Source organism: Rhinoraja longicauda, chromosome 41 (genome assembly GCF_053455715.1).
Source record: "Rhinoraja longicauda isolate Sanriku21f chromosome 41, sRhiLon1.1, whole genome shotgun sequence".
NCBI classification, from domain to species: domain Eukaryota; kingdom Metazoa; phylum Chordata; class Chondrichthyes; order Rajiformes; family Arhynchobatidae; genus Rhinoraja; species Rhinoraja longicauda.
The window spans coordinates 2,977,858-2,994,582 of record NC_135993.1 but is presented as its reverse complement, the minus strand read 5'-3'; the positions used below and the strand labels follow the sequence as shown (position 1 = coordinate 2,994,582).

The following is a 16,725-nucleotide window of genomic DNA, read 5'->3' as shown; positions in this document are numbered from 1 at the left end:
CTCTTGAATGCATTCAGAGAATTGGCCTCCACTGCCGTCTGAGGCAGAGAATTCCACAGATTCACAACTCTCTGACTGAAAAAGTTTTTCCTCATCTCCGTTCGAAATGGCCGACCCCTTATTCTTAAACTGTGTGTGGCCCCTTGTTCTGGACTCCCCCAACATTGGGAACATGTTTCCTGCCTCTTACGTGTCCAACCCCTTAATAATCTTACACGTTTCGACAAGATCCCCTCTCATCCTTCTAAATTCCAGTGTATACAAGCCTAGCCGCTCCAGTCTTTGTACCGTATTTTTGGGGGGTGAGGAAGTTGCCGACCCTTTACTTGCAAGCCCAACTGAAACCGACTTTAAACTGGGTCAGACCGGCTTGGCTGTCCGCTCTGCTCGCCTGTTGGCTGAGGAAACTGAGTGTCAGTCAGAGCATGGGAAGTGGTAACCACATTCGTGCTGCGGTTTCGCCCGTGAGCTCTTAAAACCCAACTCGCTCGATCTCACAACAAGACCCAGGCCCCCTGGGTGGATCATCAGCAGAGAGAAAGCAGCTCCGGAAGCAAACCAGATCCTTTGCGGCAATCAGTCTTGAGGCCCCGACTCACGAACGGTTCCTGCTCACTGATCCGCGACCTTTTTTGGCTAACCCTCGGATTATCGACCTCTTTTGACGGGCTGGAAGGTTTTGGCCGAGATTTCACCCCTTCCCCCCGTGGTGGCTGGCTGGTTGTGTGTGTGTGTGTGTGTGTGTGTGTCAGTGCGCGCAAGAACAGGAGGGACTTGCGCACAGAATGGCCTGGCCAAGAAGCCACCTCTCTGACTAGGAGATCGGGCTGACCAAGAAAATGCTGAGAACGTCAATCCTGGACACGACAAACTCCCAGGAACAAATGAGGTACCTGTCCAAACTTTCCTCTCTATCCTTGGAACTGTGTTGAATTTGTAGCATGGAGTCAGGCCATTCTGCCCAGCAGGATCTTTCTACCCCACATCACAAATTCTTCCTATCGTCTTATCCCTTCTCGGTCAAAGTTGGGATCTAGGGATGAATGTGACTCTCTTGTCCACACCAACCATTCCACATCCCCCCCACCTCCCAGGAGAGGGATTTCTCCGGAATTTCCTGTTGGATTTCTGAGGTACTGCCTTACAAGTGGAAAGGCCTTTCCTGCTTATATCTCACGAGACCCTTTCATGTGTCCCTTGCATTTATAGACAATAGACAATAGGTGCAGGAGGAGGCCATTCAGCCCTTCGAGCCAGCACTGCCATTCAATGTGATCATGGCTGATCATCCACAATCAGTATCCCGTTAGATAGGAAAGATAAATCAGCCATGAATGAATGGCGGAGTAGACCTGAGGGGCCGAATGGCCTAATGCTGCTACTAGAACTTATGAATTGCATTTGTATAGCAGTCCCAAGACATCCCAATGATGTATGTTCTTAAGTGCGGTCTCTGTGGTAATATAAAAATGTGGTAATCAATTTACACACTGCAAGCTCCGACAAACACAAGGACCGTGAGGGGAGTGGAATCCAGTCTGCCGATCTCAGCCCCCAACTCCATTAGCCTAGACTCCCAACCCCAACCTCCCATCACCTGATGGAGCCTCTAATGTTGGGGGAGTCCAGAACCAGGGGCCACAGTTTAAGAATAAGGGGTAGGCCATTTAGAACTGAGATGAGGAAAAACTCTCTCAGTCAGAGAGTAGTGAATCTGTGGAATTCTCTGCCTCAGAAGACAGTGGAGGCCAATTCCCTGAATGCATTCAAGAGAGAGCTGGATAGAGCTCTTAAGGATAGCGGAGTCAGGGGGTATGGAGAGAAGGCAGGAACGGGGTACTGATTGAGAATGATCAGCCATGATCACATTGAATGGTGGTGCTGGCTCGAAGGTCCGAATGGCCTCCTCCTGCACCTATTGTCTATTGTCTATTGTTCATTGTCTAAGCAAACATGAAAGTCATAAGGTTATAAGTAATAGGAACAGAATTAGGCCATTCAGCCCATCAAGTCTACTCCTCCATTCAATCATGGCTGATCTATCTCTCCCTCCTAACCCCATTCTCCTGCCTTCTCCCCATACCCCCTGACTCCACTATCCTTAAGAGCTCTATCTAGCTCTCCCTTGAAAGCATTCTGAGAATTGGCCTCCACTGCCTTCTGGGGCAGAGAATTCCACAGCTCTCTGAGTGAAAACGTTTTCTTTTTTGTGTTTTGCAATTCTTGTATCCCTGTTGTCAGTGCATCTTCCCTGCTCACAGTTATGGACTCCACCCTTCCTGACGTCACCTGTTGCTGGTCCTGTTTTGTTCTGGCCTTCTCTATCTTTAAGTCCGACCCGAAATGTCACCTATTCCTTTTCCTCCAGAGATGTTGCCTGACCCACTGAGTTCCTCCAGCATTTCGTGTCTTTCTTCGGTATAAACCAGCATCTGCAGTTCCTTCCTACATGAATAGTGAGCGGCCTGGATAGGGTGGGTGTGGAGAGGATGTTTCCACCAGTGGGAGAGTCTAGGACTGGAGGTCACAGCCTCAGAATTAAAGGACATTCCTTTAGGAAGGAGATGAGGAGGAATTTCTTTAGTCAGAGGAGTGGTGAATCTGTGGAATTCTTTGCCATGGAGGCCAAGTCTGTGGATATTTTTAAAGCAGAGATAGATAGATTCTTGATCAGTGCGGGTGTCAGGGGTTACGAGGAGAAGGCAGGAGAATGGGGTTAGGAGGGAGAGATAGATCAGCCATGATTGAATGGAGGAGTAGACTTGATGGGCTGAATGGCCTAATTCTGTTCCTATTACTTATAACCTTATGACTTTCATGTTTGCTTAGACAATGAACAATAGACAATAGACAATAGGTGCAGGAGGCCATTCGGACCTTCGAGCCAGCACCACCATTCAATGTGATCATGGCTGATCATTCTCAATCAGTACCCCGTTCCTGCCTTCTCCCCATACCCCCTGACTCCGCTATCCTTAAGAGCTCTATCTAGCTCTCTCTTGAATGCATTCAGAGAATTGGCCTCCACTGCCTTCTGAGGCAGAGAATTCCACAGATTCACAACTCTCTGACTGAAAAAGTTTTTCCTCATCTCAGTTCTAAATGGCCTACCCCTTATTTTTAAACTGTAGCCCCTTGTTCTGGACTCCCCCAACATTGGAGGCTCCATCAGGTGATGGGAGGTTGGGAGTCTGGGCTAATGGAGTTGGGGGCTGAGATCGGCAGACTGGATTCCACTCCCCTCACGGTCCTTGTGTTTGTAGGAGCTTGCAGTGTGTAAATTGATTACCACATTTTTATATTACCACAGAGACCGCACTTAAGAACGGACATCATTGGGATGTCTTGGGACTGCTATACAAATGCAATTCATAAGTTCTAGTAGCAGCATTAGGCCATTCGGCCCCTCAGGTCTACTCCGCCATTCATTCATGGCTGATTTATCTTTCCCTCTCAACCCCATTTTCTTGCCTTCTCCCCATAACCCCTGACACCCGCACTAATCAAGAATCTGCCAATCTCCTCCTTAAAAATATCCACTGACTTGGCCTCCACAGCCGTCTGTGGCAATGAATTCCACAGATTCACCACCCTTTGACTAAAGAAACTCCTCCTCATCCCGTTTCTAAAGAGACATCCTTTTTTACAGAAGCTGTGGCCTCTGGTCCCAGTCTCTCCCACTAGAGGAAACGTCCTCCCCGCATCCGCTCCATCCAGATCTTTCAAGCAGTTCTGATTTGTTTCTAACCAGATACCTTTTGTTGAGCAGGCAGCGGTTTAAGGAAAGGGAGCCATGGTTTGTGTAGGAAGGAACTACAGCGGCTGGTTTTACACTGAAAATAGACACAAATCTAATCAGAATTTAATCCTGAAAAGTGCGAGGTGATGCACTTTGGCAGAAATAACTTGGAGAGGGAGTACACCATGAATGGAAGGACCCTAGGGAAGACAGGGGTACAGAGGGACCTTGGAGTACAGGTACACAAGTCCTTGAAGGCAGCAGGACAGGTGGACAGGGTGGTTAAAAAGGCATATGGGTTACTGGCCTTCATTAGCCGGGGCATCGAATATAAAAGTAGGGGGGTAATGATGGCATTGTACAGAACACTGGTGAGGCCACAGCTGGAGTATTGTGTACAGTTCTGGTCACCACATTATAGAAAGGATGTGATAGCTTTGGAGAGGGTGCAGAGGAGATTCACCAGGATGCTGCCAGGGATGAAGGGCCTCGGCTATGAGGAGAGACTGGGCAGACTGGGGTTGTTTTCCCTGGAGCAGAGAAGGCTGAGAGGGGACATGATCGAGGTGTACAAGATCATGAGGGGCATGGATAAGGTAGATGGCGGGGAACTTCTTCCACTGGTGGAAGGTTCAACAACGAGGGGACATAGATACAGGGTAAGGGGAGGGAGGTTTCGGGGGGATGTGAGAAAGTACTTTTTCACCCAGAGGGTGGTTGGAGTCTGGAACTCACTGCCTGGGGTGGTGGTGGAGGCGGGAACACTCACAACGTTTAAGAGGCATTTGGATGGGCACTTGAAATGCTGCAACATTCAGGGCTACGGACCAAATGCGGGAAAATGGGATTAAAATTAGACTGTGTTTGGTAACGGGCGGCACGGACACGATGGGCCGAAGGGCCTCTTTCTGTGCTGTAGGACTCTATGACTCTATGACAAAATGCTGGAGTATCTCAGCGGGACAGGCAGCATCTCTGGAGAGAGAAGTTTGGGTCTGAAGAAGGGTCTGAGACTCGAAACGTCACCCATTCCTTCTCTCCAGAGATGCTGCCTGACCCGCTGAATTGCTCCAGCATTTTGTGTCTATCTCGGGGGTAATGGTTCGACTGAATTCTGGCACATTTACAACTGCAGGAAATGGCTCGAGGGGTGGGCCAGTAGTATGGCCCGACCTTTGGGAGCCGCCACACCAGCCTGCATATTAAAGAGCACATTTCCCCTCTCAGAATTAGTCACGTCTATTTTGTTACTGTTTCACGCCTTTATCCCTGTTGCTACATTGCACGCTGAACCCACAAGACTACAACATATTTGACACCATTATGTGTGCCAGAGTTAGATTTCAAAGCCCTTTACCTGGAGGGGTTGGGGTGCTTATCAGCAGACAGGAACTGACGGGGTCCAATACAGTACAATATATCTTTATTGTCATTGTACAGGGGTACAATGAGATTGGGAATGCGCCTCCCATACGATGCAATAAATTAATTAGCTAGTCAGTATTAATTTAAACAACCCAATGAAACAAATTGGAACAGTTTTAAAACAGAGTAAAGTGCAAGTAGATCTGTGCCGGTTCACTGTGCGATGTGGCCATCCGGCTCAGCAGGACCGGTTCATAGCAGCTATGGCCCTGGGGATGAAGCTGTTCCTGAGTCTGGAGGTGCGGGCGTAGAAGGCCTTGTATCGTCTGCCCGATGGTGGAGGTCCCCAACAGACTGTTGCAGGGGTGTGAAGAGTCTTTGTGGATGCTGGTGGCTTTTCTGAGGCATCGTGTGTTGTAGATGCCCTCCAAGGCTGGTAGCTGTGTTCCGATGGTCCTCTGAGCTCTACGGACTACCCGCTGAAGAGCTTTCCTCTCTGCCTCCGTGCAGCTGAGGTACCACACAGGGATGCCATGTGTTAGGATGCTCTCTATGGTGCAGCGGTAGAAGGTCGTCAGCAGCTGTTGGGGTAGACCAGACTTCTTCAGTGTTCTTAGGTTGAACAGTCCCCTGAGCCTGTTCCGCCAACTCCTCGATGTTAGGCCCCAGTGTGGACGGAGATACGATACGGAAAAAAAATCGCATCTCCGTCGAGGTACGAGATTAGAGAAAGTTTCCCCCCAAGTCCTCCCCCCTCCCCACCCCCCAACATTAAAAAACATTCCTTTAACACATACTATTTAAACACAAAGAAGGAAACGACAGACAGGCTGTTGGCTAGGCAGCTATTGCTGATGCCACCCCATTCTCCTGCCTTCTCCCCGTGACCCCTGACACCCTATACCAATCAAATATTTGGGGTGGTGGGTGCCTGGGGTAATGGTGGAGTAGGTTCGCCAATTGCCCCGTATTAGCCGGGACATCCCACATTTTGGGCTGAATTAGTTTGTCCCGCACAAGACCTCCCCTTGTCCCGTATTAGTACGGTTGCCAACTTCCTCACTCCCGAATACGGGACAATGGGTGATGTCACCGCCCCGCGCGGCCCCCACGTGACCTCACCCAGCCAGCGGCCACGTGCTCCCGCTCCACCAATGGCGGCCGCCATTGGTGGAGCGGGAGCACGTGGCCGCTAGCTGGGTGAGGTCACACGAGGCGGTGACGTCACCCTTTGTCCCGTATTTGGGAGTGAGGAAGTTGGCAACCGTATGGTGGAGGCAGATATATTAGTGGCATTTAAGAGGCTTTAAGATGGGCGCGTGGAAGTGCAAGGCATAGAGAAACAGATGAGATTAGTTCAACTTGGCAACGTGTTTGGGCAGAATCATTGTGGGGCCAATTCCGGTGCTGCTCTGTTCTATGTTCCTAGTAAATATTTGTGCTGGCATCTCTAACGTGGGCTTGGCTGCTGAGTCAATAAACGTGGAGATAAAAACGTGACATTAAGAAGGAAAGAATGAGACGATCATAGACAGTAAATTTGGATGGAAACAACTATGAATCATTGAATATATTATTAATAAGATGGAAATAGTAAATTTTTGGTCTTCAGCGGGATTTGGGGTGATGGGCAGGATCGTGACTCAAAGTCTCAGTCAGATTAGCCATGGAGACACAAAAAACTGCAGAGGCTGCAATCTTGGAACAAAGACCAAAGTGCTGGAGTAACTCAGCTGGTCAGACAGCATCTGTGGAGGGAATGGGATCGGGACCCTTCTTCAGACAGACCCTAAGATACTAGAGGAACAAGATGGACCACACCATCGAAATCGCCCATACTGAAGTGTAGTACGCAAAGGAGAGTAACGTCCGCCATTTTAGTAAGCAAAACCCGCCTCTCGCAGTGTAATCAGTGTTGTGGGGGAACAGTATGTGTGATGATACCATTAAAACGCAGAATATATCTCATCTATCAACTCACAGAGTTTTGTTATTTTTCTTTTTAAATGTTTCTGCAAGTTTCTGCCTACTAAAATGGCCGCCGTGACGTACTACGGTTTTCAGGGTCGAGTGGTCTATCTTGTTCCTCTAGTATCTTCGGACAGACCTTCCTGAATGCAGGTATAGGATAGAGGGGCCGAACGGCTGCCCTCTGCTCGCGTTCTAACAGAGAAACCGTCATGGACAAGGTGGTGGAATGAACAGAGAAGAATACAGCACAGGAACAGGCCCTTCGGCCCACGATGTCCGTGCAGAACGTGAAGCCATGTTAGACTAATCTCCTCTGCCTGCACATAATCCATATCCCTCCGTTCCCTGCATATCCAAAAGCCTCTTAGACGCCCCTATTGTATCTGCCTTCACCACCAACCCTGGCAACGCGTTCCAGTCACCCACCACCCTCTGTGTTAAAAAAAAACGTTTCCACTCTCACCATAAAGCTGTGCCCTCTAGAAGTTGACATTTCCACCCTTGGTGAAAGGTTCTGACTGTCCACCCTATCTACAGCTCCCATCATTTGATAAACTCATATCAGGTCTCCCCTTAGCCTCCGACGCTCCAGATAAAACTATCCAAAACTAGCCAACCTCGCCTCATAGCTGCTAGGGTTGCCAACTTCCTCACTCCCAAATACGGGACAAGGTGACGTCACCGCCCAACGCCCCACGTGACCTCGCCCAGCCAGCGGCCACGTGCTCCCGCTCCAATGATGGCGGCCGCCATTGGTGGAGCGGGAGCACGTGGCCGCTGGCTGGGCCAGGTCACGTGGGGCGCGGGGCGGTGACGCCACTCTTTGTCCCTTCTTTGGGAGTGAGGAAGTTGGCAACCCTAATCTCGGCATTCTGGTAAAGGTGCAAAAGTGCTGGAGAAACTCGATGAGTCAGGCAGCATCTGTGGAGGAGAATGGACAGACGATGTTTTTACATCGGCGAAACCAAGCGCAGGCTCGGCGATCGCTTCGCTGAACACCTGCGCTCGGTCCGCATTGACCAAGCTGATCTCCCGGTGGCCGAGCACTTCAACTCCCCCTCCCACTCCCAGTCTGACCTTTCTGTCATGGGCCTCCTCCAGTGCCATAGTGAGGCCCACCGGAAATTGGAGGAACAGCACCTCATATTTCGCCTGGGCAGCTTGCAGCCCAGCGGTATGAACATCGACTTCTCCAACTTTAGATAGTTCCTCTGTCCCTCTCTTCCCCTCCCCCTTCCCAGTTCTCCCTCTATCTTCCCGCCTCCACCTATATCCTTCCTTTGTCCCGCCCCCCTGACATCAGTCTGAAGAAGGGTCTCGACCCGAAACGTCACCCATTCCTTCTCTCCCGAGATGCTGCCTGACCTGCTGAGTTACTCCGGCACTTTGTGAATAAATACCTTCGATTTGTACCAGCATCTGCAGTTATTTTCTTAGACGATGTTTAAGGTTGGGACCCTTCTTAAGATTCAGCGGGTCAGGCAGCATCTGTGGAGGGAATGGATGGACAGCATTTTGGGTCGGGACCCTTCTTCAGAAAAATCAGGCATGAATCTGAAGAAGGGTCCAGACCTGAAACATCGCCTGTTCATTTCCCTCCACAGATGCTGCCTGACTCGCTGAGTTTCTCCAGCACTTTGTGTTTCGCATTAGGTGACGTGCACCTTTGCCAGAGTGTTTCGGTCAGGAGCCCGGCACCGGCAGGTCCTTACATCGTCCTGACCCTTTTACCTTGTTGCAGTCCCTACAGCCCACAAAGGCAGCTGTGTAATGGAGGATATCACCGGCCCCGGGAGGAGGAAAACCAGGGCAAGCCAGCGAATCCGGCTAAGCTCAGTCTCTTCGACAAGCTCTTGCTGTCCCACCAGGTCTGGCTGCTGCTCGGAGTCGATCCGCAACAAGTCAAGGAGGTCCTCAGATGTCAGCCCACCGGGGTAAGATTTCAAGATCAATTTATTGTCACACGTACCAATTAAAGTGCAGTGAAATTTGAGTTACCATAGAAACATAGAAAATAGATGCAGGAGTAGGCCATTCGGCCCTTCGAGCCTGTACACACCGCCATTCAATATGATCATGGCTGATCATCCAGCTCAGTATCCTTCTCTCCATACCCCCTGATCCCTTTAGCCACAAGGGCCACATCTAACTCCCTCTTAAATATAGCCAATGAACTGGCCTCAACTACCTTCTGTGGCAGAGAATTCTACAAACTCACCACTCTGTGTGTGAAGAAATGTTTTCTCATCTTGGTCCTAAAAGACTTCCCCTTATCCTTAAGCTGTGACCCCTGGTTCTGGACTTCCCGAACATCGGGAACAATCTTCCCGCATCTAGCCTCTCCAACCCCTTAAGAATTTTATATGTTTCTATAAGATCCCCCCTCCGTCTTCTAAATTCCAGCGAGTACAAGCCTTGTCTATCCAGTCTTTCTTCATATGAAAGTCCTGCCATCCCAGGGATCAATCTGGTGAACCTTCTCTGTACTCCCTCTAAGGCTAGAATGTCTTTCCTCAGATTAGGAGACCAAAACTGTACACAATACTCCAGGTGCGGTCTCACCAAGGCCCTGTACAACTGCAGCAGAACCTCCCTGCTCCTATACTCAAATCCTCTTGCTATGAATGCTAACATACCATTCGCTTTCTTCACTGCCTGCTGCACCTGCACGCTTGCTTTCAATGACTGGTGCACCACGACACCCAGGTCACGTTGCATCTCCCCTTTTCCTAATTGGCCACCATTCAGGTAATACTCTGCTTTCCTGTTCTTGCCGCCAAAGTGGATAACCATGCAGCCATACTAAGTGAAAAGCAACAAGACACACATCCACATAAAGTAAATTTTGACATAAACATCCACCACACCGGATTCCACATTCCTCACTGTGATGGAAGGTAATAAAGTCCAATCACATGGTAAGTCCACCACTTGGCCAATTCAACAAGTCCCTGACTCTGGGCAGTTTGCTGCACTGGAGAAAGCCATTCAGCCCTTCGTGTCTGTGTTGGTAGAGACAATAAGCCCACCTAACCCCACCATCTAGATCGGCTGGTGGCCCCGCAGATCACGGCTCCTCAGGTTCATGTTCATAAATGATAGGAGCAGAATCAGGCCATTTGGCCCATCAAGTCTATTCCGCCATTCAATCATGGCTGATCTGTCTCTCCCTCCTAACCCCTTTCTCCTGCCTTCTCCCCATAACCCCTGACACCCGCACTAATCAAGAATCTATCTATCTCTGCCTTAAAATACCCATTGACTTGGCCTCCACTGCCTTATTACCTAAATGTTGCACCCTTTATCCTTTATATCTGCACGGTAGACAGCTTGATTGTAGTCATGTAGTCTTTTCTTTGACTGCGCAACACGCAAATGAAAGCTTTTCACTGTACCTCGGTACACGTGACAATAATAAACTATTATCCTCTGTACCTCCAGGCATTTTTGGTTTGGAGTAATAATTCTGGGAAGCGGAAGATCCTGACAGTTCGCCTGGACCACCAGACTTGTGAGACGGAGGACTTTATTGTCAAAGAGAATGGCTCAAGTAAGCTCACCTCAACAATGACCTTGCTCCCCAGTCCTGCAGGGGCTAATGAACACGATGCAGAGTGGGGTAGACACAAAATGCTGAAGTAACTCAGCAAGTCACAGGGCGGCACGGTGGCGCAGCGGTAGAGTTGCTGCCTCACAGCGCCAGGGACCCGGGTTCCATCCCGACTACGGGCGCCGTCTGTACGGAGTTTGTACGTTCTCCCCGTGACCTGCGTGGGTTTTCTCCGAGATCTTCGGTTTCCTCCCGCACTCCAAAGACGTACCGGTTTGCAAGTTAATTTACTTGGTATAATTGTAAATTGTCCCTTGTGTGTGTAGGACAGTGTTAGTGTGCGGGGATCGCTGGTCGGCGCGGACTCGGTGGGCCGAAGGGCCTTTTACCGCGCTGTATCTCTAACCTGAACTAAACTATGGACAGCAGATAAACCCTCTCCACCCCTAGAATGTATCCCTAAACTCTAAACTCTAAACTAAAGGTCAGCCGACAACTCTGGAGAAAAGGAATAGGTCACGTTTCGGGTCGAGACCCTTCTTCAGAACCACTGATATTCAACCCGCTGAGTTACTCCAGCATTTTGTGTCTATCCTCAGTGTAAACCATCATCTGCAGTTCCTTCCTGCACGTGATGCAGGGGAGTGTTGGAACACAGAAAGCAGCAAACACCCAGCCAGCAGTGAATCACACTGAATAACACACAGACATCACCAGCCCCACCTCTTGTTTGTCAGCCCGATAGTCTTCACTGTGAATGGCACAACCCTGCCCACCCTGACCCCCCCCCCCCCCCCCCCGTGGAAGATTTCCAGTGTTATAGTTCTTTTAAACTCTCAATCTTCAAGTGAATCTAACTTTTAGTTTAGGAAAGAAATCTGCAGACGCTGGTTTAAATCGAAGGTAGACACAAAATGCTGGAGTAACTCAGCGGGTCAGGCAGCATCTCTGGAGGGAAGGAATGGGTGACATTTCAGGTCGAGACCCTTCTTCAGGCTGATGTCAGGGGAGGGGGCGGGATAAAGTCCCTGACTACTCACTATCCCGCGGTCTAGGCTTAAGCTCAGGGGTGACCGCGCTTTTGCGGTTGCAGCTCCTAGACTGTGGAACAGCATCCCTCTCCCCATCAGAACTGCCCCCTCCATCCACTCCTTTAAGTCCAGGCTCAAAACCTATTTCTACTCCCTAGCGTTTGAGGCTCATTGAGGAGGCGCTGTGAACTGTTTGCGTGCTACTGTATGTTTCATTTTTTTCCCATTGGAACCTAATCAGATGTACGGCACTTTGGTCAACGTGGGTTGTTTTTAAATGTGCTATACAAATAAAATTGACTTGACTTGACTTGACTTGACATCAGTCTGAAGAAGGGTCTCGACCCGAAACGTCACCCATTCCTTCTCTCCCGAGATGCTGCCTGACCTGCTGAGTTACTCCAGCATTTTGTGTCTACCTTCGATTTAAACCAGCATCTGCAGATTTCTTTCCTAAACTAAAAGTTAGATTCACTTGAAGATTGAGAGTTTAAAAGAACTATAATACTGGAATTATACTGAAATTCCTCATTCCTACAAAGTGGGGGCATTTAACCTAGAAACCCTGGGGAAACCGGAGCACCCGTGGGAAACCCACGAGGTCATGGGGAGAACGTGCAAACTCCACACAGACAGCACCTGAGGTTGGGATCGAACCCGGGTCTCCGGCGCTATTAGGCAGCGTCTCTACCCGCTGAGCCATGGTGCCCAGAGCTAACACTCCCAGCCTGAATGAATCAATCCTATTGTAAATTACCAACCAGTCATCCTTGTGAATGCTGGAGTAACTCAGCAGGTCAGGCAGCATCTCGAGAGAGAAGGAATGGGTGACGTTTCGGGTCTCCCGAAACGTCACCCATTCCTTCTCTCCCGAGGTGCTGCCTGACCTGCTGAGTTACTCCAACATTTTGTGAATAAATACCTTCGATTTGTACCAGCATCTGCAGTTATCTTCTTATATCCTTGTGAATGCTTTGAGTCTGAATGAATGAAAACATCTTATTTTTGAAACATTGTCAAAATATACTCAAAGAGGGGAAAATTAAATGCAAGATAAACGGAAAATTAATGACAAGATTTATGCAACGATGGTTATCTCTCGTGCAACATATTACCTGTATTCACGTTAACTTCCGTGTGGGTGGAACAGAGAAGAAAAATACATGTGGTTCAGGCACCTGAGGAGGAAGCTTACCCGAGCAACAAGGAACTAATCTGATTCCGTGTGACTCATGTAATCCAAGAAGGTACAAAAAACATGTTATTGTAAAGCTAGACAAAAGGTGTAGAAAGGAACTGCAAGTGCTGGATTACACCAGAGATAGACACAAAATGCTGGAGTAACTCAGTGGGACAGGCAGCATCTCTGGAGGGAAGGAATGTTTAGTTTACAGAAACGGGCTCTTCGGCCCACCGGGTCCACACCGACCAGCGATCCCCGCACACTAACACTATCCTACACACACTAGGGATAATTTCCATTCATACCAGGCCAATTAATCTATGGAGGAAATCGAAGATCTCAGAGAAAACCCACGCAGGTCACGGGGAGAACGTACAAACACTCCGTCTTTTTGAGGAAGGACATTCTTGCCATAGAGGGAGTACAGAGAAGGTTCACCAGATTGATTCCTGGGATGGCAGGACTTTCATATGAAGAAAGACTGGATAGACTCGGCTTGTACTCGCTGGAATTTAGAAGATTGAGGGGGGATCTTATAGAAACGTACAAAATTCTTAAGGGGTTGGACAGGCTAGATGCAGGAAGATTGTTCCCGATGTTGGGGAAGTCCAGAACAAGGGGTCACAGCTTAAGGATAAGGGGGAAGTCTTTTAGGACCGAGATGAGAAAGTTTTTTTTCACACAGAGAGTGGTGAATCTGTGGAATTCTCTGCCACAGAAGGTAGTTGAGGCCAGTTCATTGGCTATATTTAAGAGGGAGTTAGATGTGGCCCTTGTGGCTAAAGGGATCAGGGGGTATGGAGAGAAGGCAGGTACGGGATACTGAGTTGGATGATCAGCCATGATCATATTGAATGCCGGTGCGTACAGGCTCGAAGGGCCGAATGGCCTACTCCTGCAACCTATTTCTATGTACAGACGGCCCCCACAGTCGAGATCGAACCCGGGGCTCCGGCGCTGTGAGACAGCAGCTCTACCCTCTGCGCCACCGTGCTGCCCTGTGACTTGCTGAGTTACTTCAGCATGTTGTGCGTTTTCCCCTCTCTGCATCGTGTTCATTAGCCCCTACAGGACAGTGGAGGGATCGAACCCGGGTCTCTGGCGCCGAAAACGTATCAAGGCAGCAACTCTACCCACTTATGGGAACTGATCACAGATTCATTCTGTTTTTCATGCAGTTTATTACCTGGAAGATTCGTACCTGGGGTTCACCAGCATCTTCCAGCTGATTGGCTACTACTGTGTGAGCAGGTGAGTGTGTACTTGCAATCCTGCACTTTCAATGGTCAATTAAGAGGGATATTGACCAAATGCCTTAGATGGGGCATCTTGGTCAAGTTGGGCTGAAGGGCCTGTTTCCACGCTGTTTGACTGTGTGAAACACTTGATCAAGATGATGGCTCTTGAGTTACTGTAACATCGCCCACTGTTAGGAAATGACTCTGACAATGTTAGATTAAGAAAATAACTGCAGATGCTGGTACAAATCGAAGGTATTGATTCACAAAATGCTGGAGTAACTCAGCAGGTCAGGCAGCATCTCGGGAGAGAAGGAATGGGTGACGTTTCGGGTCGAGACCCTTCTTCAGACTGATGTCAGGGGGGCGGGACAAAGGAAGGATATAGGTGGAGACAGGAAGATAGAGGGAGATCTGGGAAGGAGGAGGGGAAGAGAGGGACAGAGGAACTATCTAAAGTTGGAGAAGTCGATGTTCATACCACTGGGCTGCAAGCTGCCCAGGCGAAATATGAGGTGCTGTTCCTCCAATTTGCGATGGGCCTCACTATGGCACTGGAGGAGGCCCATGACAGAAAGGTCAGACTGGGAGTGGGAGGGGGAGTTGAAGTGCTCGGCCACCGGGAGACCAGTTTGGCCAACGCGGACCGAGCGCAGGTGTTGGGCGAAGCGATCGCCGAGCCTGCGCTTGGTTTCGCCGATGTAAATAAGTTGACATCTGGAGCAGCGGATGCAATAGATGAGGTTGGAGGAGGTGCAGGTGAACCTCTGTCTCACCTGGAAAGACTGTTTGGGTCCTTGAATGGAGTCGAGGGGGAGAGAGAGAGAAGCTCGTTAAGGGAGTAAAACGAGAACCTGTAATCACCAACGTTTGCGTATATTTTGTAATTGCAAAAACAGGAAGCTCTACAGTGAAATAAGGAACTCGTGCAGCTCTGATTGCACTGGGTGATTGTGCTCCCACTCTAACACAAGTGACCTGCTCTCTTGCACAGGGATGTCCTGCCCTCTCGCCTGCTGCTGCCGCCCGCCATCCTCTGCTCGGCTGACAAGGAGGAACTGGAGAGGATCTCGATACTTGGCATGAGTGAGTTCATCGCCCCACATTCACTTCACTTTCGTATTTAGTTTGCACGGTTTTCTTTATTCTGCGCCCGTTTCCTGCCCTGCATTTCCTCTTCGCGGCTCTCGTTCTCTGACCACAAGGGGTTGATGTCGGACTCTCGTCCTCTCACCAGCCTGCCCCCCTCTCTCTGGCCCACCACGGGCAGGCAGCTGTACCTCCTGCACCCCAGACCCAGCTACAAACATCAACTCGGTCTGGACACCCTCTCACCCTACAGTCGTGTCCCTCATCCTTGAATCCAACGTTGAAAGTCAGGGATAACCTTAGACGGTTCAATAGACAATAGACAATAGGTGCAGGAGGAGGCCATTCGACCCTTCGAGCCAGCACCGCCATTCAATGTGATCATGGCTGATCACTCTCAATCAGTACCCCGTTCCTGCCTTCTCCCCATACCCCCTGACTCCGCTATCCTTAAGAGCTCTATCTAGCTCTCTCTTGAATGCATTCAGAGAATTGGCCTCCACTGCCTTCTGAGGCAGAGAATTCCACAGATTCACAACTTCCTGACTGAAAAAGTTTTTCCTCGTCTCAGTTCAAAGACATTCTGCAAGACCACCAGATGTAGGAGCAGAATTGGGCCGTTCAGCCCATCAAGCCTGGTCCGCCATTCAATTATGGCTGATCTATCTTTCCCGCTCAACCCCATTCTCCTGCCTTCTCCCCATAACCCCTGACTCATCAAGAATCTATCAATCTCCGCTTTAAATATATCCACTGACTTGGCCTCCACAGCCGTCTGTGGCAATGAATCCCACAGATTCACCACCCTCTGACTAAAGAAATTCCTCCTCCTCTCCTTCCTAAAGGAACGTCCTTTAATTCTGAGGCTGTGCCCTATGGTCCTAGACTCTCCCACTAGTGGAAACATCCTCTCCACACCCACTCTATCCCGGCCTCTGTTCAAGTCAGTTAAGTCGGGAGGCACAGCGTTAGAGCGCCAGAGATCCTGGTTCGATCCTGACTACGGGTGCTGTCCGTATGGAGGTTGTACGTTCTCCCCGTGACCTGCCTTCGGGTGCTCTGGTTTCCTCCCACACTCCAAAGACGTGCAAACTCCGTAAAGACAGCACCCGCAGTCAGGATCGAGTCCGGGGCTCTGGTGCTGTGAGGCAGCAGCTCTACCCGCTGCGCCACCGTGTTGTAATTTCAAGACTCCAATTTCAATTACAAAATGGTGTCGGTCTCAGTCTCGGAGCACAGGTATCACTGAGTCTCTGCCACTTCTCATGGACCAAGGTTGCATTGCAGTGCGGAGGGTGGCAGCAGCTCTAATGCTTTGAACATTTGATGCTACATCTCTCTCCAACTATCAAGGACCAGTCTCACCCCCGGCCACTCCCATTTCTCCCCTCTCCCATCGGGCAAAAGGTACAGAAGTGTGCAAACGCACACCTCCAGATTCAGGGACAGTTTCTTCCCGGCTGTTATCAGGCAACTGAACCATCCCACCACAACCAGAGAGCAATGCTGAACTACTACCTACCTCTTTGGTGACCCTCGGACTATCCTTGATCGGACTT

The 16,725-nt window shown here is 49.7% G+C and overlaps 1 protein-coding gene across 1 annotated transcript in view; it reads left to right on the top strand.

The window, feature by feature from the left end:
- The first annotated feature begins 557 nt into the window (after positions 1–557).
- The window catches only part of LOC144611702 (ras and Rab interactor 2-like), a 33,385-nt gene continuing 17,217 nt past the window's right edge, over positions 558–16,725 (top strand). The window contains 5 exon segments of the mRNA XM_078430933.1: positions 558–889; positions 8,817–9,009; positions 10,517–10,625; positions 14,018–14,090; positions 15,072–15,163. Of these exon segments, the coding sequence (XP_078287059.1) occupies positions 840–889; positions 8,817–9,009; positions 10,517–10,625; positions 14,018–14,090; positions 15,072–15,163 (517 nt within the window). The 5' untranslated portion in view covers positions 558–839.